Below are 27,035 nucleotides of genomic sequence, written 5' to 3'. Positions count from 1 at the left end.
TTTCGAGTAATACCGTTTTACGTTATAGCGGCAGTCTTTTCTAGCTTATTAAGGATGCGAGACAAAACAACAATGGTTTACGCGACAGTTCCAATGCAACTTCGTTTTCTGTGTAAAAAGGAGGAATTGCTTACCCGAAAGAAATGAACTTTCTTGAATATAATTATAACAGGCACCAACAGCCAGGTGCTACTATGCCTAAGCAACCAGGCCGAACATCCACCTTTGTTAAGTTCAATTCTTCAATTAGTTTGTTATGGCTTGGCACGTTGTCTGCAAGTTGGTTTTCATCAAACTGCTTTTGTACTTTCTCGAACTCACTGAAATAAATTTTGCTCCATACAGGTTGGCGCCTGAATGAGAAATGCACTTAATTTAAGATTCCCTTTTGAAAAACACACAAAAAGGTGCGCTTTTCAACACTTCGGTCGTCCATGATAACATAAGCTGCTACCAATGAGATTATAGTTTTCGTGATAATGCACTGAACGCTGACGGTGTCAGCAGACCAGAGGCTATGGATAGAAAGTATTGGAGCTTGAACTCACAACGCGACCCTGTCGTATCACGCCTGTGCCACGTGACAGAATATAAAAGCGCATGAACTCTTTTATCGGCAATTGCCAATTGCTTCTTCTCGTTACGTAGACTTTGCGCTGCTCACGGGAAGTGAATCGAGTGTCTTGCCTCCAGCAGCACTGCATTCCAATAAAACGCAACGGCAAAGGCTGCGATAAACAGAAGCAACGACGCTTGCTTAAAGGCGATGCCATTGACCTGGAGACACTCACGATGCGTTTATATTTATTTCTAGAGGGACCACGATATCTTGTCGGAAAGCCTGGATCATATTTTGTGGGTAAGTATTCAATTCACCTAGTCACGAAAGGTACCAAGGCAGCGATTCGGGCTATAGCTGGCATTTAGTAACGGGATCTGAAGTACCGTTACAAAGAGAAGAAGGGTCAAATAACCACAACACCCGGTGCCATTTCCTGCTGCTTGTTTCGGGAAGTACACGTACTTTGATATGAATCTTTTGCGCACGTCAACTGGGGCGTGACACTACGTCGAAGACGACGTAACTGCATGACTATTTAAATTAGCTGATTACTTTGGAGATAGTAATTCTGAAACAGCATTCACGCACATGTCGAATACATTTTGAATACGGATGGCCTAGACTGATTCATGCTTCGTCTGATCTCTTGCTTTACCCACGACACTGCACTGGTCAAAGAAAGACGTGCATTGACAGCAAGCCAGCTAGCCACCGGAAAATTACGGTATTGCGTTCCCATGTCCGTTCGTTAAGTCAGCGTTTTGTTTACCTCACGTAAAACATACTACATATAAATGGTACGTGGTAAATGACGCACTTCGCTCAACCAGCGATCTTTTTACAGCGAAGCTATGTATAGCTACCCTCCGGTGGTGGTCGATGTCCGTCCGTCTACGCGTCGCGTCGACACGAAAAAGAAATTCGACTCCAGTTTCTCGCAAATGCTCTGTAGCTCTCAACCCATTGTTGCTATCTTGGAGAAAGTTACACTGAAATTCGCCGTTAAGACGACTCTACCATTACGACGAGCTTCATTTACTTGTAATAATTAGTTCGTAGTGAAGTTGTAAACGTTACAGAATTCCCGTCTGCTGTCAGTATACATGGACGTTTACGGAGGGAGTATGCTTACAGAAAACGGCTGTAACTCTTGTTCTATCGAAACTATCCGGAAATAAATTATATGACAATTATCCGATAAGAAGACTCTAGCATGACGCCTAGTTTCATCTACTTTTCACAATCATAGAAACTGTTTTGAATAACCTTCTGGTTATTAGGACCAGTCAAGTTGCTTCTGTAGCAACTTTTTTCCTAATGCCTTGGCACTTTGTACCACTTGTTTCTATGAATAAAGGTTATTATTATTATTATTATTATTATAAGTTCATAGTGAAGTTGTAAATATTGTGGGATGCCCGTGTGCGGCAAGTACATAGGCTTCTACCGGACGGAAATGGACAGCCTTGTGTTTGTAATAATAATAATAATAATAATAATAATAATAATAATAATAATAATAATAATAATAATAATAATAATAATAATAATAATAATAATAATAATAATAATAATAATAATAATAATAATAATAATAATAATAATATACATTGTAAGGGCTGATTAATTTTTGATGGAGGTGGAATGTCAAAAAGCTAGTGCACCATGCGTTGAGGGCATGTTAAAAAAACTCCAGCTGTTCGAAAATAATCAGTAGATCCCCTTCCTCCCCCCTACGACGTGCATCAAATCAAATCATGGTGTTCGCATATAGAACCCCAAAATTTATATTCATATTGTTACTTTAATGCCTTTTCTCGAAGTGCTGTTTGACAGTAGCCTTTGATTTAGTCATCCTGCTTAGTTTGTGTCAAAGCTAATGCCTCTACATTTAAACGCCGGGCAATCTTTTCCAAGCTGTACCATAGGATATGAATGTCGGGAACTGCAGCACCGTTATTGTTTCTTTCTTTTTAACACCCGCCGCTGTAGCTTAGCGGCGTGGTCTTGCGGTGCCAAGCACAAAGTCGCGGGACCAAATGTCGGCCGCGGCGGCCGCATTTTGATGGATAGGGGCGAAATGCAAAAACGCCCATGTCCCATGCATTAGAGGCATGATAAAGATTCCCTGGTGGTCAAAATTAACCCGCAATGCCCCACTAAGGCGTGTGTCATAATCAAATCGTGGTTTCGGCGAATAAAAACGCATAGTTGATTAATGCATCGCTTTTTTTTAGTTGAATTTGAGAGCCCCTTACTTCTGGATCGTGCTGTCTTAAGAATTCACTCAGCCACGGCAAGCGACCCATTGTAAGGGCACCCTGACTTAGACGATTGACGCGGTTCTCGATCAAATAGTTGAAGGTGTGCGCAGAGTACGATAAAAAAACAAATGTTTACGATTGCTCGCCTGACCAGTTTGGAATGCGAGAATGATATAGAAGGAGTCGTTTTTCAGCAGAGGGCTCGTAACTCCAACAAAGACTGCAGTTGCTAAGGTTCAGTTCTAGGTCCAGAACTATGGCTTTCCTTCTACAGGCCGTAGATGCCCGACATAAGAAATCATTCAACAATGTTTAGAATATTGTGGACAACTAGGCTAAACTCCGCAGTGTAACAATCAATAAAAATATAAAATCATCAACGTACCTCAACACTCTCTTTACATTTGTTTCTTCATGCAACGCAGACAGCGTATTGTGTAACACAGAGAAGCATAACTCGCTCAGAACTGGTGCAATGCAGGACCTGATGAACTCCCCAGTATATTGAGGATCCGGCTTTCCATTCCAGTTAAGGCGCCCTTTCATCAGTGTTCTTCAGAGTTCTACGGCAATAATTCCTTTGATAGCTGTTGCAGTTTGCAAAGCCCTTCTAGCCCAGTGATAGGCGGTTGCACCGGCTAGTCCACCCCGAAAGCATGATAGCGGCTTCAAAACTTTCAAATAGCACTAAGAAAAAATTACCGACGATTACGTTACTTCCTAATGCGAAATTTGAGCGCAGCAAATAAGCTGTTTCACCTTTTCGATAGATTGAGGCAAAGAAATCGAGCAACACATGTATGCGCTATCACAGAATTTTTTTTTATTTTTCACACGTATTCCTTTAACAAAGACTCCACTAACAGTTCTTGACAGTCATGAAGGAAGCTTTGTGGTCGGAGAAATAGACTGATATATGTTCGACTTGGTACACCAATGCTTGATTCTCAAAGACGAGATCTATACAAGTGCCTCGCGAGGTTGTCACAGCCATGGGACGCGTTACGAGCGAGAGGAACGGGATGTTCTCCCGCATAAGTGTTAGGAAATTGCTGTTTGTCTTTATGTCAACATTAAAGTCCCCCACTACTAACATCGGTGTGGATCGATGGACGGTTAATGCGAGTTGCAGGAAGTGCACGACGCCACCGCACAGGGGTTGCATTGGAGGAGGAGCGAAGAAAGGAATTAAGTTCGAGCCGGCGCTTTGACAACCGGAGACTCGCAGGAAGAGGGGGGAGGGGGGCGGCGTGTACACCCAGCGGCAAACGATGGGGGCAGAAGCGCGCGCAGCAAGCGGACAACACGATAAAGGGAGGAGGGAAGAGATAGCAGCGACTGACTGATGCCGCTGACGCCGATAGTGAGCCAACCCCAGCTGCGGAGTTGGTTTCAGGAACAACGCCGCCGATGCCGACACAAACAATATGATACCCTCGCTTCCGCAGCGCTAAGTCTAGCCGTGGGAAGGTGGTCACGTATTCGTCGACGTGCCGGGGCCTACGTGAAATAACCGGCGCGTCGGCAACTGAAGAGCAACCTATCCGCCACACAAGAACAGGGGAAAGGGTCCTCCTCTTTCTGCATGGCGGCGACGGTGTTCTATGCAGTCACGTTATCTTGACTCTCTAGCGGCGTCAGCGGCATCCAGCGGTATCAGTCGGTCGCTGCTAGCGCTGGGGGGATGAAAGGGGGGCGGAGCTGGTTACGAGGCCGACGACAACGCCGACGACGACGCGAAACCCAGGAACGGACGCCAAAGAGCTGCGCTCTAAAAAAAAAAAACACCAACGGGCCACAGCAGCCACTGTAGAACGATGCTGCACCTGTACGTAACCAGCGTCCTGACTGATGTAACCAATGTGTTTAGTCATTGTGTTTACGATGCGTCTTTAAATAAAAATGCAGGGCCTTAGTACATAAGTTACTTTCTATACACATTAGGAAATCGCCCGAGATACGCCCGGGGGAGGAAACTGAAGAAGCTGGCAACACACCGTAAGTAATTCTACGAACCTAAATAAGGTAAGTATACTGCTACGAACCTCCTCATCGATGCGATTCCTTTGCACTAACTGATGCCAGTAACTTATAATTAGATCAAGTGCCCTTGTAGCTCAGCTTACGGCGTAATTCTTAAAGGAGTCCTGAGCTAGCGCTCAGGCTTGGTGAAGAATCGCCGTGCGGGGAAAGCATATACGCTGCTGTGAAGATCTCAGCCAAATTCAGTAGTCGTGCGCCGCGCGTAGGGCTCGCAAGTGGAGCGCGATATCATCTTTTTCTCAAACCCTCCTTTTTCAACATAAGCGTGCTCCTAATTCTCTTCTGGACGCTTCATTTCGTAATACGTCTAGCAGGCGCCCATGCGCGGCTGCTATTGGCCAATACGTGACATCAATCAAGGAGAGTATTTGCATCAGTGAGCTTTTTTTTTCTACTGTTGCTGGGCGCATTATTGCGACATCAGTTATGTGGGCACTCTAGGCACATTTCTGCCTTCGCCGTGGTGTTCCGTATAAAGTCCAAGTGCGATAACATTGTCGCCACGCGCCGCATGCTGTATGTGTGAGTCAATGCTTGTGAGGGTGAGCCCATGACGGCGGCTGAATCTCGCGTGCGCAAGGGAGGATAACGGGGAGAAAGCGCGCCGTCTCCCGTCGCGCGCAAAGCACCAGAGGGAGGGTAGAAAATCGAGCATGCGCAAAAACTGAAGAGAAAACGAGGATAAGGTGGCTCCTGTTACCGCGTGAGGTTGTGACGCTCGATTTTCTGAGACTACTACTCTGGGCAGGAGCGCTGACGCCTATTCTAGGCTTGCACCTGAGGCCTAGAATAATAGAGATAGGTGTATAAGTGAGTCTTCTATGTCATTACTAGATGCCGAATTTGACTTCTTGCGCAACCGCCTGTGATGTGCATGTGCTTGTTCTCTTTTGCTTGGTATGCGCATGCGTGATAAGAAGATATATATGTCTGATTCTATTGTTGCAGTAAACAGTTGTGAGTAGCGCTTGTCTTCGTCCACCTTTCTTGTTTCTGTGTTTTTATCGCGCTAAGTTACTGCTTGAATTATGGAAAACCAACCAGCCCAAAAATCAACTTTTTACATAAACAGGCTTCTAACAAGCAAAAATCTTCTTTCAAATTTATATATAATAGTTACTTTTGGAAGTAGCCCACTACAGTCAGCTCCCGCTCAGCCGCGGCCGCCCGCGTAGGAGTTTGGCATCCCTGTTTTTCTGCTGTCGGGCAGCCGTCAGGTATCGCTAATTTCGAAGAGTTTTGAACACTCAACTCACTTCGAACCATGCAAAACTCAAGGTCAGACCACATGCAAACGTACCAGTACGCACTCACTCCTGGCCGCTCGTTGCTAGACGCGTTAGAAGGCTTCGTTTAGTGTTCGCCGTTGGACTTGGCGTCGCCATGAGGTTGCGTATATATTTATGTATATGTATGCTATATGCCACGCCGTGCTACGTTACATGCAGTATATGCGGCTTGTATTGCCACACCATTCTATCACTAAAGTTTCTCATATAGTGTGTTCCCTTGATAAAATTATTTCTCAGAATTTTGGCAATGCTAGCCCACAAACAAATGCCTTGAAAAAAAACACCGGCAGCGCATTGCTTTCGTTTTCTCAGGCTTAAATATTAAAAGTCCGAAGCAACAACAGAGCTCAACTTAAAATGAGGTAGTTTTACTGGTGTGGCTGTGCACTACCTCCATGACTGGCCCAGGAAAGAGGCTTGAAACATGCCAAATACAGAAATATGGTGGTAAAATCGCTTTGAAGGACGTTTGCTTTAATTAATAAACATAAATTAAATCGTCCGATGGCAGGATTCAAACAGAGGACCTCTAGCACAAGAGCTCGATCTTAAGTAGCTTGCGTTTAGTTTAGTTCACACTGCCATACGACTACAAGCTTTAACATCGTGTAATATCTTATATGCTGCTATCGCATTCACTGCTTCTCTCTTCGGGTGAAACTGTGATATCTTCAAAGACGATGCACGCTGCCATCTGGGAAAGCTGGGTGACGCATACCAAGATTATTATGGGTGCTTGGGAGTGGTACGGTCGAGTTGCATATTTCATCGCTAATGAAGCGCTTTTTTTGATGACTTTGATGCTTTCTGGCCACTTTGAAGGCCCCATCGACCTTACATGTAAGTGCTGCGTATGAAACGGAAAAATTTGTGCATATTTTTAGGGAGCGGGAAGAACAAGCCAATAGGCAAGCATACAACAATGCACAAGAAATCAGAGCATGAGGGTGAGTGAAACTGCAGCTTTCTTGCGATAACAAAAATCCTGCTGTGGTGTTTCTTATCTAGCAGTACAACTTATCAAGCGCCTTTTTTAGAGTTTTGTCGATTGCGGCTCCAGTGTTGGCCCAACTGCTTACTTTCCATTGCTTTATATGGTGCTTCAGTACACGAGCAACTTTCCTTTTTTGAGTCTTTGAATGATGGTTGTCATGAGTGTTTGAGTTAGTGATATTTGCTAGCGTCAAGAGTTACTGAGTGTAACTACGGCTTTAAGTGCCTAACTTACTCAAAGGTAGTGAGTTTTTTTGACGTCACATGTTAGTATTTATGTTTAGTGTTTAGTTAGTGTTTAGTGTTTAGTTATTTGAAGAGTATGCAGTGACTCTCGCAGTCCGACTCAACCAGCGTCATCATTTCCATCCGAAACATAGTATCCATAGACCTACACGCTATTTTCGAGGGTTACCAACATAGAATAATCGACCATGAAATTTTCAAGAGGAGTCACTTCACTGCACAGTGGGAAAGCAAAGGGGATGTTGACAAAATTCAGCCAGTAGTACAGAAACCTCAATACGGGCTGCACGATCCCAGACACTGAAGAAATTGTGGAAGATCGAAATACGTTTCTCCTCTCAGATTCTGCCGCATTTACCTTGATGGCCATAATTATCAAACGAACTTCGACATAAACACCTCTTTCTACGAGTAAGGTAAGCCGGAACAGCTCAATAGCCTTCTCCAGTAATGCCAGGTGTGCATTTTGTCGTCATGAAAGACTCGACAAGCACCAGTTGCGAAGCAACGCAATATAACTGAAGAATGGGCTCGGCTGATTCATCAGAGACTCTACCAAGTAGAGTCTCTGATATATATATATATATATATATATATATATATATATATATATATATAGCCATACCATAAGAAGCCAAGAAACACCGACACCAAGGACAACATAGGGGAAATTACATGTGCATAATAAATGAAATAAAGAAACTATAAATTACGGGAAATTAAAGCGGATGAAAAAAAACCGCTTGCCGCATGTGGAAACCGAATCCACAACCTTCGCATTGCGCGTGCGATGCTCTACCAATTGAGCTACCGCGGCGTCGTTTTCCCATCCACTTCGGTATTTATGTGACCTAATAGAACCCTAGGAGTGTTAGCCAGCGCCACCACTCACAGACCGTGGCGGCGGACGCGGAACGTCCTTTTTGCCGCAGGCGTCACGAGAACGTGATCCTTTAGGGTGAAGGCAACTGGTCGATAATCCCGCATATGCAACCTGAAGGCATCAATGTTGCCGGATTCGAGACCCTCGTTATATAATAAACGAGAAGAAAGGGGGTTAACCGAGGGGCCCGATTTTTATTAGTCATATCATAAGAAGCCAACAAACACTGACCCCAAGGACAACATAGGGGAAATTACTTGTGCATACTAAATGAAAAAAAAAGAAACGATAAATTAAGGGAAATAAAAGTGGATGAAAAAACCACTTGCTGCAGGTGGGAACCAAACCCACAACCCTCAATTGGTAGAGCATCGCACGCGAAATGCGAAGGTTGTGGGTTCGGTCCCCACCTGCGGCAAGTGGTTTTTTCATCCACTTTAATTTCTCTTAATTTATCGTTTCTTTATTTCATTTATTATTCACAAGTGATTTCCCCTGTGTTGTCCTTGGTGTCAGTGTTTATTGGCTTCTTATAATATGACTAATAAAGATCGGGTCCCTCGGTTAACCTGCTTGCTTCTCGTCTATATATATATATATATATATATATATATATATAAGAAATTGGTCGATGGCACTCCCGTCTTGCAATTCGAGTTTTTTGTGTGGGTGCAGCCAGGCACGTACCCAGGGGGGGGCCCGGGGGGGCCCGGGCCCCCCCCCCCCCCGAAATCAAGTGGCATACCCCCCCCCCCCCCACCCCTCCCCGCCCACGCCACCACTCCTCACACATTCCTAAAGCGCCGCCAGATCAATGTTGAGACTTGACAGCTGTTCATCGTTCAGCATTATGCTGCCTTTTTCACTCCTTTCAGATGGCGGTAGTTATCGGCATCTCTTGTAATGTGAAGGACAGTTTTCTCATAGATTCCGCACCCACGCGATTAACTCGAGATGCGTTCACTTGTCACCATCTATTCAACCGTCACGCGCATAGCTGTTGCTTTTGTTAGTTCAACCACTGCCGCTCAATGGAAGTTCAACCTTCTTTGTGTAGGCTGGTCGAAGAGGGATGCGGCTGTTACTCAGCTGGTCTGTACTCTCATGGAACGAGTTGCGGCCGGAGAAAACGCCAATTGCGTTTAACTTATCCCTTTGCTTTATTATTTCCTTGAGTTACGGCTCGCTGCGACGCTGGCAGATGCCCGGAACCATATACACTTGATATGGGTTAGATAAGGTGTGAAATAAAATAATGTGAAAGAGCGTCCATCATGAAACCCTGCAATAACCCTTAAACCCGTAAGTAAGATGAGTGTCACCCGTTACCTCGTCTGTTTTTCCCTAATTGTATAGCACTTTTCGTGCAAAATTGGCAACTGGAAACAAAAATCGCAAGGAGTTGAGAAATTAAGCGATCTACTAAGGGAGAGAGCCAAGGTAACAACCAAACTGCAAGCAAAAGCGAATAATAAATAAGTTAACCGTTGTTTATGAGAATATTTATGGATCAACATCTTTTTATTTAAAAAGGAAGTAGAGAAAACGCCGCCGGAAGTGGAGAACAATTACTTGTTTGGAACCGCCTCACGTAGCCACTTCTCTGCTGTGCTTATGTGGGTGTTTTTCTAACCTTTCGCGGTGAGCGCAGTACGTCTATAGAATCGCTGAGTCCTGCGCTCTACGCGGTTGTATGGGACTGGCGGCCGCACAGCGTTACGCAATTCGCGGAGCTGTCAAAACTGATCAACAAGGCGAAACAAATAACTGATATTCGAAACTATAACATGAGAAAGACTGAAGAAGCCGTAAAAAATGAACGCAGCCTGAAATCAGTAAAAAAGAAACCTGGCATAGGACAAACAATGTTGTATGCACTAAAAGATAAGAAGGATAATATCATCAGCAATCTCGAAGATATAGTAAAAGCAGCGGAAAAATTCTAAGCTGACCTGTATACAGCACCCAGAGGAGTCACGATAGCTCACTTAGAAACAGTAATGAACAGGATACAGAAACTCTCCTATAACTAGCGATGAGGTCAGAAGGGCCCTGCAAGACATGAAACGATGAAGAGCGGGAGGAGAAAGTGGAATAACAGTCGATTTAATCAAAGGTGGAGGAGACATAATGCTTGGAAAACTGGCGGCTCTTTATACGAAGTGTCTATCGACTGCAAGGGTCCCAGAAAACTGGAAGAATGCAGATATTATACTAATCCACAAAAAAACGGAGACGTTAAAGAATTGAACAATTATGGGACCATTAGCTTGCTCCCAGTATTATATAAAATTTTAACCAAAATAATCTCCAATAGAATAAGGGCAACATTGGATTTTGTCAACCAAAGGAACAGGCTGGCTTCAGGAAGAGATACTTTACACTGGATCACATCCATGTCATCAATCAGGTTATCGCGAAATCTGCAGAGTACAATAAGCCTCGCTATGTGGCTTATATGGATTACGAAAAGGCATTTGATTCAGTAGAGATACCAGCAATCGTAGACGCACTACGTAATCAAGGAGTACAGAACGCTTACGTAAAAAGCTTGGAAAATATTGCTACATGCGTGTGGTATTTGTTTGCTTGAACGAGGCGCGTAGGCGCCATAACTCCAGAAAAGAGGAGGAAGAACGAACTGGGCTCGCGCTGTGAATCTAACCGGTCAGCGCTGCAACGTTTTTGTAAATATAATCTGTAAATAGTTTCTCGTCTTACTGACTCGACCTTCGCGAAAGAATATCTACAGAGGTTCTATAGCTACCTTAGTTCTACAAAAGAAAAGCAGGGAGATACCTATAGAGAAAGGGGTCAGACAGGGAGACACAATTTCTCCAAAGCTTCTCATTGCGCGCTTAGAACAATTCAAGCTATTAAACTGGGAAGGCTTAGGAGTAAAGATCGACGGCAAATATCTCAGCAACCTTCGGTTTGCCGATGATATTGTTCTATTCAACAACAATGCAGACGAGTTACAACAAATGATTGGAGACCTTAACAGAGAGAGTGTAAGAGTGGGGTTGAATATTAATATGCAGAAGACGAAGATAACGATAAATAGCCGGGCAAAGGAACAAGAGATCAGGATCGCCAGTCGGCCACTAGAGACTGTGAATGAGTATGTTTACCTATAGGTCAATTAATCACAGGGAACCCTGATCATAGGAAGGAAATTCACAGAAGAATAAAAATAGGTTGGATCGCATACGGCAGACATTGCCAGCTCCTGATTGGAAGCTTTCCATTATTATTGAAAAGTAAGGTGTGCAATCAGTGCATTTTGCCAGTGCTGACATATGGGGCAGAGACTTGAGAGCAAGTTAAGGACCGCGCAAAGAGCGATCGAACGAAGATTGCTAGGCATAACGTTAAGAGAGAGAGAGAGTGGTTTGGATCAGAGAGCGAACGGGTATAGACGATCTTCTAATTGACATAAAGAGGAAAAAACTGTATCTGGGCAGGTCATGTAAAGCGCCGGTTAGATAACCGTTGGACCATTAGGGTTACAGAATGGGTATACCAAGAGAAGGGAAACGCAATCGAGGACGACAAAACACTAGGTGGAACGATGAAATTAGGAAATTCGCGGGCGCTCGTTGGAATCGGTTGGCGCAGGACAGGGGTAATTGGAGATCGCAGGGAGAGGCCTTCGTCCTGCAGTGGACACAAAACAGGCTGATGATGATGATGATGACGATGACGACGACGACGACGACAATGATGATGATGATGATGGAGGTGGTGGGCCCCCCCCCCCGAAAAAAAATCCTGGGTACGTGCCTGGGTGCAGCAAAAGGTTTGACCACATTTTCCTTCAGAACTTTAACTGTGGCACTTTCAGCCTATCCTGCCTTGCTTAGCACTAAGTGTACCTATATTTACCATAGAAAGCTTGTATCACCACAAGCGTGTATCACATATGTGCTTTTTATATGTCTTTAGGCAAAGAAAACGATCACTCGCCCGCAGCCAATGGGCATCAGAATGGAACTGAAGCTACCGGTGAGTTTAGCTCCCATCTTCTTATAAAACCGAACCTGTTGCAAAATTTGCACTGAAGCTAACGCTTGATAAACACATTTTTATGGACCACTTCCATTGATAATGGGAGCAAATTAATGATGAAAAAATACCGGAAAATTTACCAGCAGCAGCACTACCAAAATATTGCAATACTTTGCAATGAAACAATCGACATTATGGCGATATTTTTATACGACACCATTGATAGTTTTTCAATTCTTGGCTCACTGCACGTAGCTGAGAACACCAAAACATCGGCAAGATGATGTTGCAGTTATTACGTGAGGTAGGCCACGTGAGTTTACAATATCGATAGTGCACTACGTATAGCACTATCGATACTACTAACTATAGCTTGCATCACTACAGCAAGTTCAACAGGCGTGTATTAAAGGACGCGGCATGTTGTTTTAGCCGAAGGACTTGAAAGGTACGGTAAAGAGGAAAATAATTTCCACTGCATCGTAGATTAAGCTCCCTTATTCCGAAAACGGTCGCTCATTTTGAAAACGCCAAAGCAAGCGCCCCAGGTGTGAAACAAGCACATGCGTCCTACTCTACCTAGGATGGTGAATTGCTCAGCTGCGCAGAACGTTAATCTCTTTGTCGGTTAATACAACTGATGTTGAACTAACACATCTAGGCCTTATGTAATGAGTGACGAACGCCTAGTGGATTTTTCGAGCGCGGGTGCGACGGTAGCTGCGGGCGACTCGCGTTCCGTGGAAGTGAGGGCTACGTCCGCAATGGGGGGACAACGTGGATCGCCGAATCTCTGCCGGTCTTCGCTCCAAGGTTGTTGGCCCGTTCAAGCAAACGGTCGTTTATACAACGGCTCGTCTGCCCGGTATACAGGCTACCACACGACGTAGTATAACCTGTCGCAGAATCATGTCACAGAATGACACAGAACACTGACTGTGAAAAAGTCTCGACCAGTATATCTTAATTTAGTGTTTCTCCAGTGTCCCTTGCTATAACGTTTCTAGACGTTCTAAAGAATGAACTTTCGATTTACCGATCAACGTCGGCAAGCAGGCGCCGTATTTCCGTGCAATAACATTCGGTACATTAAATTTAGCAGATAACCATAGCCAGCAGGCAAATGGCGGGACACCATATAACGCGACAATATCTCAAAAGCGATGAACCGAGAATGCGGCCCCAGGGCACCGAGAGTTAAACGTATCGAGCGGGGATACGTTCTCGCAAAAGTTACAAGTGGAGACCGCTATATCGCAGACACTTTTCAAGTTGTTGTCAGTTATGTGTGTGACACTTCATCACAAGAACATTTGCAAGAGCTGCGTATTGAACTGGTGCCCTTCTCATTTTTCTAGGAGGTGGAAACGGTAGAACGATGGACCCAGTGGGCATGGGAATGGGTATGGGAAGGAGCATGGGAATGGGCATGGGAATGGGTAAGTGAAATTTCGTCTTTTTGCTATTGCGAATCGTCTTGTGTTGTCTGATGACTTATGTGATGTCAAGTAGCTTACTTCTGACTTTGTATTGCCACATGGCGGCGCTTTTTGTCCAGAATTTACCTGAACCAGAGACATATGTTAGCGGTGCAACCTACATAGAGAAGTTTTGAGGAAGAAAAAAAAACAGATAACGAAATGTACACAAAAATGCTACAATAAAAAACAAATGCAGCATACTTGATTAAATCATCAGGCTAGCGGACAATTTCTAGCCGCCTATAGTTTCATAGGAGATGCCAATGAATCCTCACGATCGTAGTCAACATCTTCATTTAAGAGTAAAGATGAAACAGTATATTGTACTGAAACGTGTAGTTTCCCTTCTATTAGTGTTAATTAAGAAACGTAGAAATTTGCAATAGTGCATTCATCGGGACAGGAAAAAAGAAATATTTCACTATATGAGTACCTTCGCTACAGTGACGGTTAACCCCGCTCCCTTCCTTCAACTGCGATAACATCTTTGAAACCATAATTGGAATATTTTGGCGCCAAATATTGTAAAATTTCTCGTGATTTCAATGCCAATTACGCATACTTGGCTTTGAGGAGTCGAGTTAAAGTCGATTTTCTACTTTTGTTAAATTTTCTAGAGTAGCGTGGGCAGTTTAAATAATTGCAAGGTACAAAAATACTTATGGGGCACCGTAGTTGTGTGGCAGGTTCCCTTCTATTGACGAGTTGTCCACACTGTGTGTAAAAGTGACTCCTTTTCTCCTCGAAAAGTAGGTGCTCGATCTCCTTTCCTGCAAAGGAACTTTGCCCAAAGGGATGTACTCCTTTATCGTGTGTCACTGCGCTTGAACGCCTTTCCGGTAGATGTACCCTTACCTAAATGACTTTAGAGTGCCCGTGTGTCAGGGGTATCAGACTTAAATATCAGAAATGTGAAACGATAACAGAAACCTGAAAATGATGTAATTTTTTAGCATGGCTATGCATTATCTCCAGGATCAGCCCGCGCAAGAGGCAGCGTTTCAACCAGAAAGCTCACATTTGTGCATAGCGTTCGCCGCCAGCGTTTCCCTCGAAACATTACGGTTGCGTGATCTGCAGTTGCCGGGAAGCGTGAGAGGCAGTCAGTGATCTTTGAATGCTATCGTGTTCGACTCTTAAAGGTGAAGCCTAAGTGTTCTCCACCCACATAGTTGCATTAGTTCGAGAAGAAAGTTTTACTATTCAAACGTTAAAGCTTAGTTGGTCGTGGTACATCAGAGGCCACATCATCTAGTCTAGAAGAGTTTCCTCAGGGATTCTGAGGATTGATTTTAATGAATGCATTATACTGTTGTTTTACGAATCACTGTAGGCCCACCATGTTGTACAGGTCTCTTTTTTGTTTCCAGGTAGAATGATGGGCCTCATGATGGCAAACGAAATAGGCAAAAGTGGTAAGTGGAGCAGCTGCAAAACCGAATTCTTGTGCTCTACCAAATGGCTGCAATGATGGCTCAATAATGAATCATTTCCGCAGGTTGGATTAGTTCTGTCGATATTGAGGCTTTGCGCAACGCTTTTTACATGTGCTGTACATGGTTGTAGTTGCGCCTTCTTTCGTTGAATGTACGCACGAATATGACCGCTGCATTATTTCTGCTAGGTGAAGCACATGTGGTCATTTTGTTAATTTCTTGATGGGAACTACAATAATTTCTTCCACAAGCTTGGTTATACGGGCAAAACGTGGTCGTGCTAGATGCCAACAATGTTTATTTGACAGTGCGTGTCATTTAAGCACTGCAAGTTCATAGTTCATTTCAATAATCGTTCAGCGACTTCTTGGAATCCATGAGTAGCACTTTACGTGTCGAACGACCAAGGGCCCCTATATTTCACTTTATGAAAGGTGTATTTACGACGAGTATATCTAGACAACTTTCACCTATTAGACCGGGACAAGAAAATGGACGCACGCAGCGCTAATGTGGGCTCATTTTCTTGTCCCCATCTAGTAAGCTGAAAACTACCTCAATTATAGATAAATTTCTTTGGTTGATTATGGTCTCAAGAACCTTTCACGTCCAGGGTACCATAATATCGTTCCTACAGGCAAAGCAATTACTGCATGCTTGAGCAAACGCATGCCAAGACTTTAATAAGAAAATAGCATGTGCTTGCAACACGAAGGCAACCACTGCAGCATTTGTCACAGCCATTTCTGCGAACTCGATCTTTGGTGCTGTACTTCAATAATTAACAATGATAATTTATTTGAATTTCAAACTGTTGACTTCGGCGTAAAATGTTCACGATGAGCAAAAATTTCGTGCTGTGCTGAAAAAAATTCTTGAGAAATAAAATAGTCCGAATTAGGTCACCGTCGAAGCTGCCACCGCTGAGTAGCAATGGAACAGTAAAAGTAGTCACGGATAGGTTTGCAAGTATATGGCACAGAAATGTACATTACACATGCAAGATGAGTACATTTGAAGAGCAGTGACAGGAAGTAACGAAAATATTTACTGGGGCTAAGAAGTGCAAGGTAATTATTTCTTCATTGAACAATGCTCAAGATCGCAATTATGCAGCATTGACAAGAAGCGAACTAGAAAGTTGTGAATCTATTGCTAACAAAACTGTCGATGCAGTCATCGCTCCCGACTGCGGAATGCAGAGCTGTGCCACACGTTACTGAAGCAGCAAATTAATTTCAGTCACGAGAAAGTCACGCGTGTGGGATGCGTTAATGAGTTATGGAATATTTATAAAACCGATCTCACGTGCGCGATAGTTGATGCACAAGAGAGGGTAATAGATGTACAGGCGTGTGTGGCCCGAATGAACACGATTTCAAGGAAATGACAAGTGCGTGTTGCATGTGCGGACACTGCTCAAAAGGTAATGATTTATTTGCAACGTAGCGGCGCGCCATGTGACACCGAGTGGCATGTCTCGCCGTGTTTTGCCATAGCGGTGACAGATCTCGTCACCGTACCGTTGCAGGGACACCGTGAACTGCCTATGCGTGACCATAGGCTAGGCCGTTAACTTATACGATATTGAGAACTAATCTCAAGAAGATCACCGAGGTAGCGTGAGAACTTTGCGGCCGAAGTGAGGCCAGTGTAGCGAACTCTAATCAGCAGTCAATGACACCAGTGCACTTCGCGTAAAGACTGCGAACAGGTTAGAGAGGGCTACCCATTCGGCCTGAATCAGATAGGCCTAGGCAGGACAGGACCCGCTGTATCAAGCGACGGCGCAATTTCTTGTGCATCGGTGTAATGGAATCTTGCGGGAGAATTCGACAAAAAAAAAACGGTAAAAAGTCACTTGTCGACATCTCCACAGCCATAACGTGTGCGTGTCTGAAAACTATAAAGTAAAAACCCCCGAGAAAGATAGCATGTGTGCATTTAATTTTTCGAAACCTTAAGTAACTGAGGGGATAACTAAAGCTGTTCCACATGACTGCCCTTTGGCGCAGCTCTCTTAGTGCTCTCAAACATACTTCGAATGGACGCTCGCTGCTACATGCAAAGGAAATACATGAATGTGCCACCGGACTGTTGAGTGAATATGTGGCCTTGGTTTCCAGTTGTAACAAGGTAACTTGCCTTCTGAAATTATCGGTCTTCGGCTCATGACGATAAAAAGTAGAGACAAAGCTGGCGTGCGGGCGAGCGTTTCTGATATCAAAAAATTGCAGTAAGGACGAGGAGGTTGTGGCTGATGCTCCGTAACAACGGTCGTTGTCTTCTCCTGTGTCACTCGGAATCGTCCTGTGCTGCCTATTGATCCGTTCACTGAGCAATTGAAGCAGTTTTATAGTGAGAAACACCTATTATGCGAAGCATATATTTTTTTTTTATTAAGTACTGCTGGCCTGAATTCCAGGCCTTAAGCAGGAGTGGGTTACTCTTCGGTACAAATATACCTGAACAACAAAAAGAGCACACATACAAAAAAATGTTGTGTGAAGTACGGCACTGAATTATATAATTTCAAATGGTAAAGTGTTATATATATGAACACACATCATATCGCAATAGTAGATATATGAATACACATCAAGACATATTTGACAGGTGCGTTGCTCAACAATTGACAACGTGAAGGAAACAAGAGAAAAAAAAGGGTATTTGGTTCGATGCGTTATACATGTCATAGCGATGCACAATATAAAGAAAACATAACTAAAAACATCAAAATAAAGAAAAGCAGGAGATAAGTGCGACGCTTTCATGAAACCTTGCTAGATCATTGGTGAAAAGACACTATCATTTCACATTTTGAAGTGCGGCAGTGAAAGCGGCAACAGAAGAGCTCTCGATTATTTCTCTGGGCAAACGATTCCAATCACGGATGGTACGGGGGAAGAAAGAATTCATGTAAGTGTTGGTTCTACAATAAATTTCGCTAACTTTTTTTGAATGGAAAGAACGAGTGGAACGCTGCGTAAGAGGTTTCAAGTACGTGTTTTTGTCGATTCCAAGGTTATCATTGTATATCATGTAGAATGTTTTTAGCCTTTCGCGGTACCGTCTTGTTTGAAGAGATTCTAGATTTGCAGAAGTTAATAGAGCAGTCGGCGATGTTTTGCTGCTGTACGAATTAAAAATGAATCTAGCTGCCTTTCGCTGAATGCTTTCTAGTTTCCTTATATTTATATTTGTGTGCGGATCCCACACTGCTGCAGCGTATTCTAGTGTTGGTCTTATATACGTTTTGTAGGCCAAAAGTTTTACATCGCTTGAAGCTTTGGGAAGTGTTCGCCGTAAGTAGCCTAGTTGTCTCATGGCTTTCTTGTGTATGTATGTGATGTGATCATTCCATCGAAGATCGGATGTAATATTTACCCCTAAATATTTGTAACTTGAAACTACAGATAGATTGTTACCGTTGATGCTATAAGTGAAAATGAGTGGGTTCATCTTACGCGTAAGTCTCATCGCTACCGTTTTGCTGTGGTTTATTTGCATTTGCCACGAAGTACACCAATTTGATATTTGGGCTAAAGATTTGTTAAGAGAAACCTGGTCGTCAGAACTGTGGATTTCGTTATATAGAATGCAATCATCCGCAAATAAGCGGATTTTTACCGGTATGTCTTGAGCAATGTCGTTGATGAAGATTAAAAAGAATAACGGCCCAAGAACAGAACCTTGGGGGATACCTGAATGAACGTAGGCAGAATGTGAACTGACATCGTCGATAGACACTGATTGCTGCCTAAAAGACAAGTATGCTGCGATCCATGCAAGGAGGGAATCGTTTTTGAGTATAGGTGTTAGTTTCGAAAGAAGTTTAGGATGCGATACACGATCAAAAGCTTTCTCGAAGTCAAGGAATATGATGTCAACCTGACCAGATTTATCCAACGCTGCGGCAAAGTTGTGAATGCTCTCTAGTAGTTGCGTTTTTGTAGAAACTCCGCGTCGGAAACCATGCTGGCGACTATCGATTATCTTGTTATCTTCAATGAATACGCAATATTAGCGTAGGTTTCGGGCCTTCGCGCGACGCCCGGCGGTGGCCACCATTGACCTTCAAGTGACCTTCAAGTAGGTCACGTGACATGACGTCACGTGATGACGTCACACCGGCTGCAGATGGGGCCTCATATTGCGCCGTCGGTCGCCTCCCGGCGGTGGCCACCATTGACCCTGAAGCGACCTTCAAGTAGGTCACATGACATGACGTCACGTGATGACGTCACACCGGCTGCAGATGGGGCCTCATATCGCGCCGTCGGTCGCCTCCCGGCGGTGGCCACCATTGACCCTGAAGTGAGATCACATGATGTGACGTCACGTGATGACGTCACACCGGCTGCAGATGGGGCCTCATATCGCGCCGTCGGACGTCGCCCGGCGGAGGCCTCCACGCTTCGGTTCACGCCGTCGCGCGCGACGCGGCGGCGGCGCCACCATCGCTGCATCACGTGATATGTGACGTCACGCCAGGGATGAAGCGGCGCGCTCCCGCCGTCGCGTCAGTCTCTCTGCCCGCAACCGCGCCAGCGTCTTTGCGCCGGGCGTGTATGCGGTCACGATGCCTCCAAACGCTAAGGATACGCTAAGGTTAAGCCCAGTGGATGCGAAGAATCCACTGGGCTTAACCTTGATAAGCCTCCAATTTTTGTTAATGCCACCAAGGAAAATGCACAGCCGGTGCTTTCTCAGATCTCGCGCGCTTTACTTTAGCCTTGGCCACTAGCGTTAGTGAAGTAAAATGATTGGCCACGTTTTAGTATACGCTACACAACACTTTAAGTCAACTCTAACATTTGAGTTGATAATTTACCATTTAGCTGATAATTGCCCCTATTTAGTGAATAAGGTCAATTGAAAAAATTACCTCATTTTCAAGAGAACGGTGAACAATACTGAGTGGGCTGGATACTCGAAACGTGCAAAAGCTCTTTTTTATAATTGGCCCAAGGTTGATGTAGTACCTGTTTGAGCGTGCATGAAGGTCCAAACATTAAACCGGAAAAATGCGCTCACCTTGCGTTCCTACATTTAGTCGCCAACCTAGCAGATACAGCGAAACACAGAATAAGGGAAATACACTCGCTGAAAACCTTTCTTTGGTCTGTTTGTTTCATACATAAGAGTAATTTTAAATGCGGTCACACATGAAGACGACAGCATCAATGCAAATAAAATTGTCATACGAAGAAATCAAGGCATATGGGTGGGTAAGTTTCATGTGCCTGAACATCGTCCTCGTACTGGCACCATTATCAAGAGGTAAATACCATTATATAGCTACACAAAAATGCTATGCTTCAATTGCATGGAACCAACGGAACCAATTCTTGCGCAGAGTTTCGAGTCTGTAGAAAACCGCAAGGAATATTTCAGGACATGAAGCTCTACATATTGAAGCAGCGTCACTGGCACGAAGAGGACACTGGGATTCTCTATTTACATGATGTCACAATTTTTTTCGTATCTTCTTCACCAGTGACATGTAGATGTGTGGCATGAAATGATAAAAATATTAGAATGGCAAGATGAATATTTAAGGGTCCACGGGAAAACTAAGTGCATTGAAAATTTTAAGTAATGCACACCAATTAACAACGGAGTGTCAGGCATGGTATGCATCAAATGTACTAAAAGCAGATGGTAGCATTGCCCGCAGTTGCCGAGCTCTTATATTACAGGTTAATATGATGACGCTGAAAACAGTAAGTGAAAAAAAGAAAAACCGGCAATGGAAGAGACAGGCACATCTTACACGTGGCTCATTTGCTCTGGATAAAGTGATAGTGATACGCACATACCGCGGGACCAGCTATGTTGTACTACATATAGGACTTATTGTATTCCCGTTGTTACGCTAACATGTGTTATAGAGCAGTGCGTAGCTTTCATTTAAACAAAGCATGTTTCTAGGATTTTCTGAAATGTCGCCATGAAAGCAATGCGCCTTCTACTGTATCCTAAAGGCTTTCGCAGCTAAGATCTCGCACTGAAGTCCGCAAACGTAAGACGACCGTCATCACACGTGTCCTTATTTCAGTAAGCAGAATAGGAACGCATTTATTTCAACAAACCACGTGTTATCACCCTCGTATTGTACAGGCTACGTTAACTTTGTGAATATGATATAGACTGAATCCCTCTTGTCTACAGTGGAGGTCAATCGCTCGACTTGTCCGCCGCCTTTCATTAAAAAATTAGTAGAGGCAAACGCCACATTGAGACCACGCATGGACATGTCGCATAATAGGTCCATGTAATATAGACCAAACATGGATGAATCCCAGCAAGGCTACCACGAGCTAGATGGTGCGGACGCTTGCGCAGTTCGTAGCCGGTCACCCTGTCACTCTAAACAAATATAATTCTGATTGCATGTGTGATGCTGCTAAGTAGGGATTTAGTTCTGCTAGCTACAACCTTCTTAAAGAATTTTTATGGCTCTACCAAAACTGAACTTGAGAAGAGGCGCAAGCACTTTTCAAACCACGGCAAACCGATAAAGCATCTTATAATAGAAACAAACGAAGATAATCTACGCTAGGTGCCCTCCAATATCCTAGCAGCCCTTAAAATCCACCTTAGGAGCGCGAGAAAGCGATTGGTTCAGCTGAATGCAGGTTCGATTGCTGAGGCTGTACTCATACAAACAAAATGAAGCAAAATCGCACGTACAGGCCTTTGGACGTCTGTGAATGGGCAGCCCATGTTGGTTCAAGTTAACCCTGAGCCATCCATCATAGTCGTAGACCTTCTGTTGCTTCGAGAATGTAAATACAATCACCATTGCTATCAAATGAGCTTACAGCACATTTGCTGTAAATATTTTGAAACATGCGTATACTGCATCGCATTTTATTTTTGTTCTAGTTGCTAATGCAGCCGTGGACATAACGAAGGAGATTGTTGCAGCAAACCGAGCTGCTCAGGCGTAAGTGCACCTGACACTTTCCTGACAAAAACTATTTTGCAAGAGGTGACATAGACTTTCGAAGTGTTTCATAAAAGCGCATTACTGCCGAACATGCCATGCTATGCAGTTAAGGTTTTAAAAGCTCTTGAGTCCATCCGAAACTGCGCTATTGGATTTATTGTGTCTGGTTATTCTCACTATTTTATCGTTACTGAGCTAAAACATAGAGCGAATCATCGTAGTCTTGAGTTACTCAGAAAGATAGCGCGCCTGTCCCTCTACCATAAGTTTTATCCATCGTCTCTTGCCCGCTCGATTATCATTCCGGCTCATCGCCTTTTGCTCCCCAACAGTCATTCTAAAGCTGTGTGGTCCCCGCGCACGCGCACTACTGTGCATCTCGTTTTCCACACGAACAGTGAACGACTGGAATTATCTGCCCACCGATGCTGCGCGCCCCTCCAATCCTAGCCACTTCAAGTCATTCATCGAAGACCTCGCACAAATGTAACAACCCACCCGTCATGTAAAACTCTGCTCCAGGAGCAACTGGTATCAATAAATAAGTAAATAAATAAATAAATAAATAAGTAAATAAATAAATAAATAAATAAATAAATAAATAAATAAATAAATAAATAAATAAATAAATAAATTTATTGGAGGTACGTTAAACGTGCTGGCTTCCTTCCAATAGCAATTTTAACAGGATAGCGTTCAGGAGCCCATGTCGCAGAAAAACCAGTGTCGGGGTCGGACGTCGTTTCGACGAAGATTTTCGAACCACCCATACCCAGGTCGCCCATGGGACGCAAGGAACTTACTAAACTACCGTAACTGACTTTTTCAAGCTAAAATACGTAGAAAAATCGTAAACTATGACTTACACACAGCGTACACACATAATATATCTCGGATTGTAATTTGACTGCGCGATAAAATAATTATGTTAAATGGAAAATCAAAGAGACCCTTTTCCAGCGCTTCTAGCATTCACAAACCAGCCGCGGCGTCCGCCATTTGCGTGCGCCGGCGCACAAATCTCAAAGGCCATAAAGCAACGCGCCCGGTTCCTTGCAACATCTCCAGGTGGCGCTCGCCTCCAACGCATCATGGCCCACGCAAGAGGCCGCGTTTCTACCAGAAATCGCGCCTACGAGCATAGCATTCGCGGCCGGCGATTCCCGCCAAACATTACGGCTACATACGCCCCACTTGCCAGGAAGCGGGACAAGCAGTCAGGGATCTGTGAATGCAACCCCGTTCCACTCTTAAAAGCGAAGCTTAAGAGGGAGCTTTAGCTCGGGCCTAACTCCAACGCGGCCTATTCAAATACATGTAGAGCGCAAACACTTTTTCCGAGATAACCCCTGGACAGATTTTGTTGAAATTTGTTGCATTTGAGAGAGAAAGTTAGATTCTAGGGACTGTTGCAAGCGTAATTTCAATTTATGGCCTGAATTTCGTTACAACAATGTTCGCAAATTCGAAAGTTTGAAAAAGAAATAAAAGCACCAAGTTTGCAAATAAATAGCTCTGCATCAAGAACAGATATTGCGGTTATGTAAACGGCATCGATTACCTCATTGAACGCGGACAAACTGAATATGTCATTTTATATCTTACGTTAATTTGTTACGTTGTTTACAAGTGTTCTACAGAAGCTCTATTTCCGTATTATTAATGTTTTGGGATTCTTGTGTAACATATCAACTTTGTCCGCTTTAGATGTAATATTAGATGCAATTCACAAAATTGGGGTATCATTTTCCCGGCTGAGTTACAAAATTGTAAACTTGATAGTTTCGTTTGCTGAAAATTTTTTACTCTGCCACTTTTTAATTACAAATTTACGAGCTGAATAAAAAATTTGAAACCAACAGTCACTAGATATTAAGTTTTTCTTTTAAATACAACAAACCTCACCAGATTTGGTGCAGTGGGTGGCCGAGTAAAACGAATTCTCCTTTTACATGTATTTAGATAGGAGCACCCGAGCTAAAGCTTCCTCTTAAGCAACCTCCAATGTTTTCTTCATAAAGCCTTACTTGACCGAGCAGAAGTCAGCAATGAAGTACGAGGTAGCGGTGTTAGATATTACGATGCAGCACGCTTGTGGGTGAATAAACGTGTTTTCTTTTTTGCTAGGTGTTTGCTTACTTTTGTTATCTTAAGAAAGGTTCAAGCGACGGACGTATGGCTATGTCAACTATGTGATCTGCTGTCGGCCCGCATTCTCAAAAGTGCTCAAGATTCCACTTTTGTTCAATTCAATGCGCTTCCATATGGTTGAACAACACATGTGCTAGGGCGATGTTGCTTGCAGTGACTATTTGACATGGGTGCTACACAAATAAATGCGCTCAAAGAGCACTTCAGCCCTATTCAATACCCGTCTTCACCGGTTTACTCCTATTGCACGTTACGAACAATATCATCGTTGATACGCACAAAGAATGTGCGCTCCTCAGGTAAAAAAAATTGGATACACATATGCGGCATTTCATAGCCCAGCGTTCAGCCAGAAAAAAACCTTTAACTAATAACTGACCAATTATTACAAGAATTAGCATGTGTTTAAGCCTTGTTCAGGCTTCCTCCAGATTGTAGGTTATTGCTGAAGCTATTCAGTTTATTTATATAAACTACATGTTGTCAACGAGCGTTGTTACTATTTTTGTGAAACACACCAAATACCACGTATCCCATCAGTGACGTAGATGAGGTGAAAGTTCAGGAGTTTATATAATAGTACAGAAAAGAATTGGCCGTGCAAAAGGAATAAAGTGCCAACATGTACAGATGTGAATTCAGTGAACTTTGCAGATGCATGACAATCTGAGCAACTGGTACACCAAAGACAACAAAGCCACACGTGCGAGTTCTTGCCCGATTCGCCGGCAGTACTAAGCAATTGTCTGCTGGCTGTGCTTGGTGATAATTCATTACCAACGTCCTGGTCATATGGCCGCTTTAGGGCTGCCGCACCGGCTTCGTAGCTAGATCATGCCGTCGACTTTAGCCACCACAGCTGTACAAATTTTTAGGTGACCGCCAAGTTTCTAGTCGACCGCCAGTTCAACAGGACATGAGAAACGAAACTGCGGGAAACTTAGCAAAAACGCAAGTAAGTTGTTCATTTGGGCAAGGTAGCTGCAGAGTAATTTTCAGCTTATAGTAATTGATACTTACGTTTCAAGTAAAAAACATTTGACTTCAACGCAGGTTAGCATAGCTGACTGTCCTTTGATTGGCATTTGATATCAAGCACCATCGCCGAACAAAAACAATTGTGGAATCCGGCTAAAAAGCTTCGCTGTAAAACACCGAAGGTTCTCATGTGGGGACAATGGGGATAAGTGTACCAGACTGGAATAAACAATAAAGATAAGTGTGCGAAATGTTGCCCTCATAAACCTTCTGCAAAAGTTACAAACATAGCTTTCTGTCGACATTTCCGCGTCTCTGATGAAGACCTACTACTTAAACAGAGGGATCTACAGAGGAGACAATTGAAGTCCAGAACAGCACGGTATTCCCTACAAGCGGCGTAGGCTCATGCAATTCAAGAGATTCCCCAAAAGGTTTCCAGTGGTGGACGCATAACACAGCAATACGTTGCCGAATTTTCTTCCGAATGTAAATGGCATCTCTAAGATCGTGAACTAATTTCATGGGTCTTCATCTTCGCATGTCTCGGCACCAAATTGCACGAACGCGAGGCTATTCCACCTATTAATCTGCCTTTTTTGTTGATGGCCGAAATAAGTTCAGCATCCGGCAAGGACATGGAGATCTGGCTTAGCAGTATAAGTTTAAATGTCTCTAGGGTGGTTACTGAAGTGCGATTTGTCAAGTTTTTAGCACAAAGTTCAGAGTTCTTATGCTGAGATAAAGAACAAGTAATGTTTGTGAACCACTGATCTGGCCTAGCCACCTAAGTGTAGAGGTTTCGGTGGTGAATAGAGGACTTCAATGCAAAATGCACTTGCAGTAGCCTATAGCAGCTTCGATCAGCGTGATGCGTGGTGCTCAGCTATGCTTGTATGTTTGTAATGACAAAGTTTAGCAGCCGCAGCCAAAGGTCACGGTGCTGCGGATACGGGTGAAAAAGGTGGAGCGGATGCAGGTGACAAGGGAGGTGATGGTGAGTACTAGTGTGGATACTAATCTCGATCGTTATTAGAACACACAAAGGCCGCACTGAGAAGTTGATATGTAAATGCCGGTGGAGGAGTTGAAAGAGGCTAGAGAAACATGAGTTGTCCCCAGAAGGGTGTTTGAATTCCATCTAGATCTCTTTTGAAGACTCTCATGACGGAGTGCGGACTAGGTAACCACTCTCTATACTAAATAATACACATTTAATCATGCTCTCTAATCTCTGCACATGTAATGGATGTTCTTCGCTGCCTTTATCATGACATTCTTATGTACTATATTGTGCTCAGATGGAATGGGATAGGCGATTCAAAATGATAATTTCAAAAGCGACAGATTGACATATTATACTTGATGTGGGGGAAGAAATGTTTCCTTTAACTCCGGCGTGAAACCATGCCTTATAAAGTCAATTGGCGCACATATATGAAACACTGTAGCAACAATCTTCTAACATATTTTCCTGTTTGAATCGTACTTTTAGATGTTTCTTCTCTGCAATATGATATATCTCAATGCTCCCTGTCTCCGAAATGACGCCACATTCTGATCCCACATCATTTTGTATCATTCTTGAGTTCAGTTTCCTTTCGCTTTGCCCGTTCTTTCTATGTTAATAGCGAATTATCGCTCGAGTACTGAACTAACTGCTGTTTCCACATTGCGACATTTAGTGTTTCCCTAAATTCAACAGCTCTGTTCAACTTTTCATACGTGCTACAGTGTTGGTTT

The 27,035-nt window shown here is 43.6% G+C and overlaps 1 protein-coding gene across 1 annotated transcript in view; it reads left to right on the top strand.

Moving 5' to 3' along the window:
* The window catches only part of LOC135904405 (cylicin-2-like), a 43,711-nt gene that overhangs the window by 11,712 nt on the left and 4,964 nt on the right, over positions 1 to 27,035 (top strand). The window contains exons 4-11 of the mRNA XM_065435193.1: positions 815 to 859; positions 4,771 to 4,824; positions 7,046 to 7,108; positions 12,229 to 12,288; positions 13,650 to 13,730; positions 15,143 to 15,187; positions 22,100 to 22,160; positions 26,207 to 26,289. Coding sequence (XP_065291265.1) covers positions 815 to 859; positions 4,771 to 4,824; positions 7,046 to 7,108; positions 12,229 to 12,288; positions 13,650 to 13,730; positions 15,143 to 15,187; positions 22,100 to 22,160; positions 26,207 to 26,289 — 492 coding nt within the window. The remainder of the gene's footprint in view (positions 1 to 814; positions 860 to 4,770; positions 4,825 to 7,045; positions 7,109 to 12,228; positions 12,289 to 13,649; positions 13,731 to 15,142; positions 15,188 to 22,099; positions 22,161 to 26,206; positions 26,290 to 27,035) is intronic.

The sequence above is a fragment of the Dermacentor albipictus genome, chromosome 7 (assembly GCF_038994185.2).
Source record: "Dermacentor albipictus isolate Rhodes 1998 colony chromosome 7, USDA_Dalb.pri_finalv2, whole genome shotgun sequence".
Classification (NCBI taxonomy): Eukaryota; Metazoa; Arthropoda; class Arachnida; order Ixodida; family Ixodidae; genus Dermacentor; species Dermacentor albipictus.
Note: the sequence above shows the minus strand (reverse complement) of the source record. Positions and strands in the feature narration are given on the sequence as shown.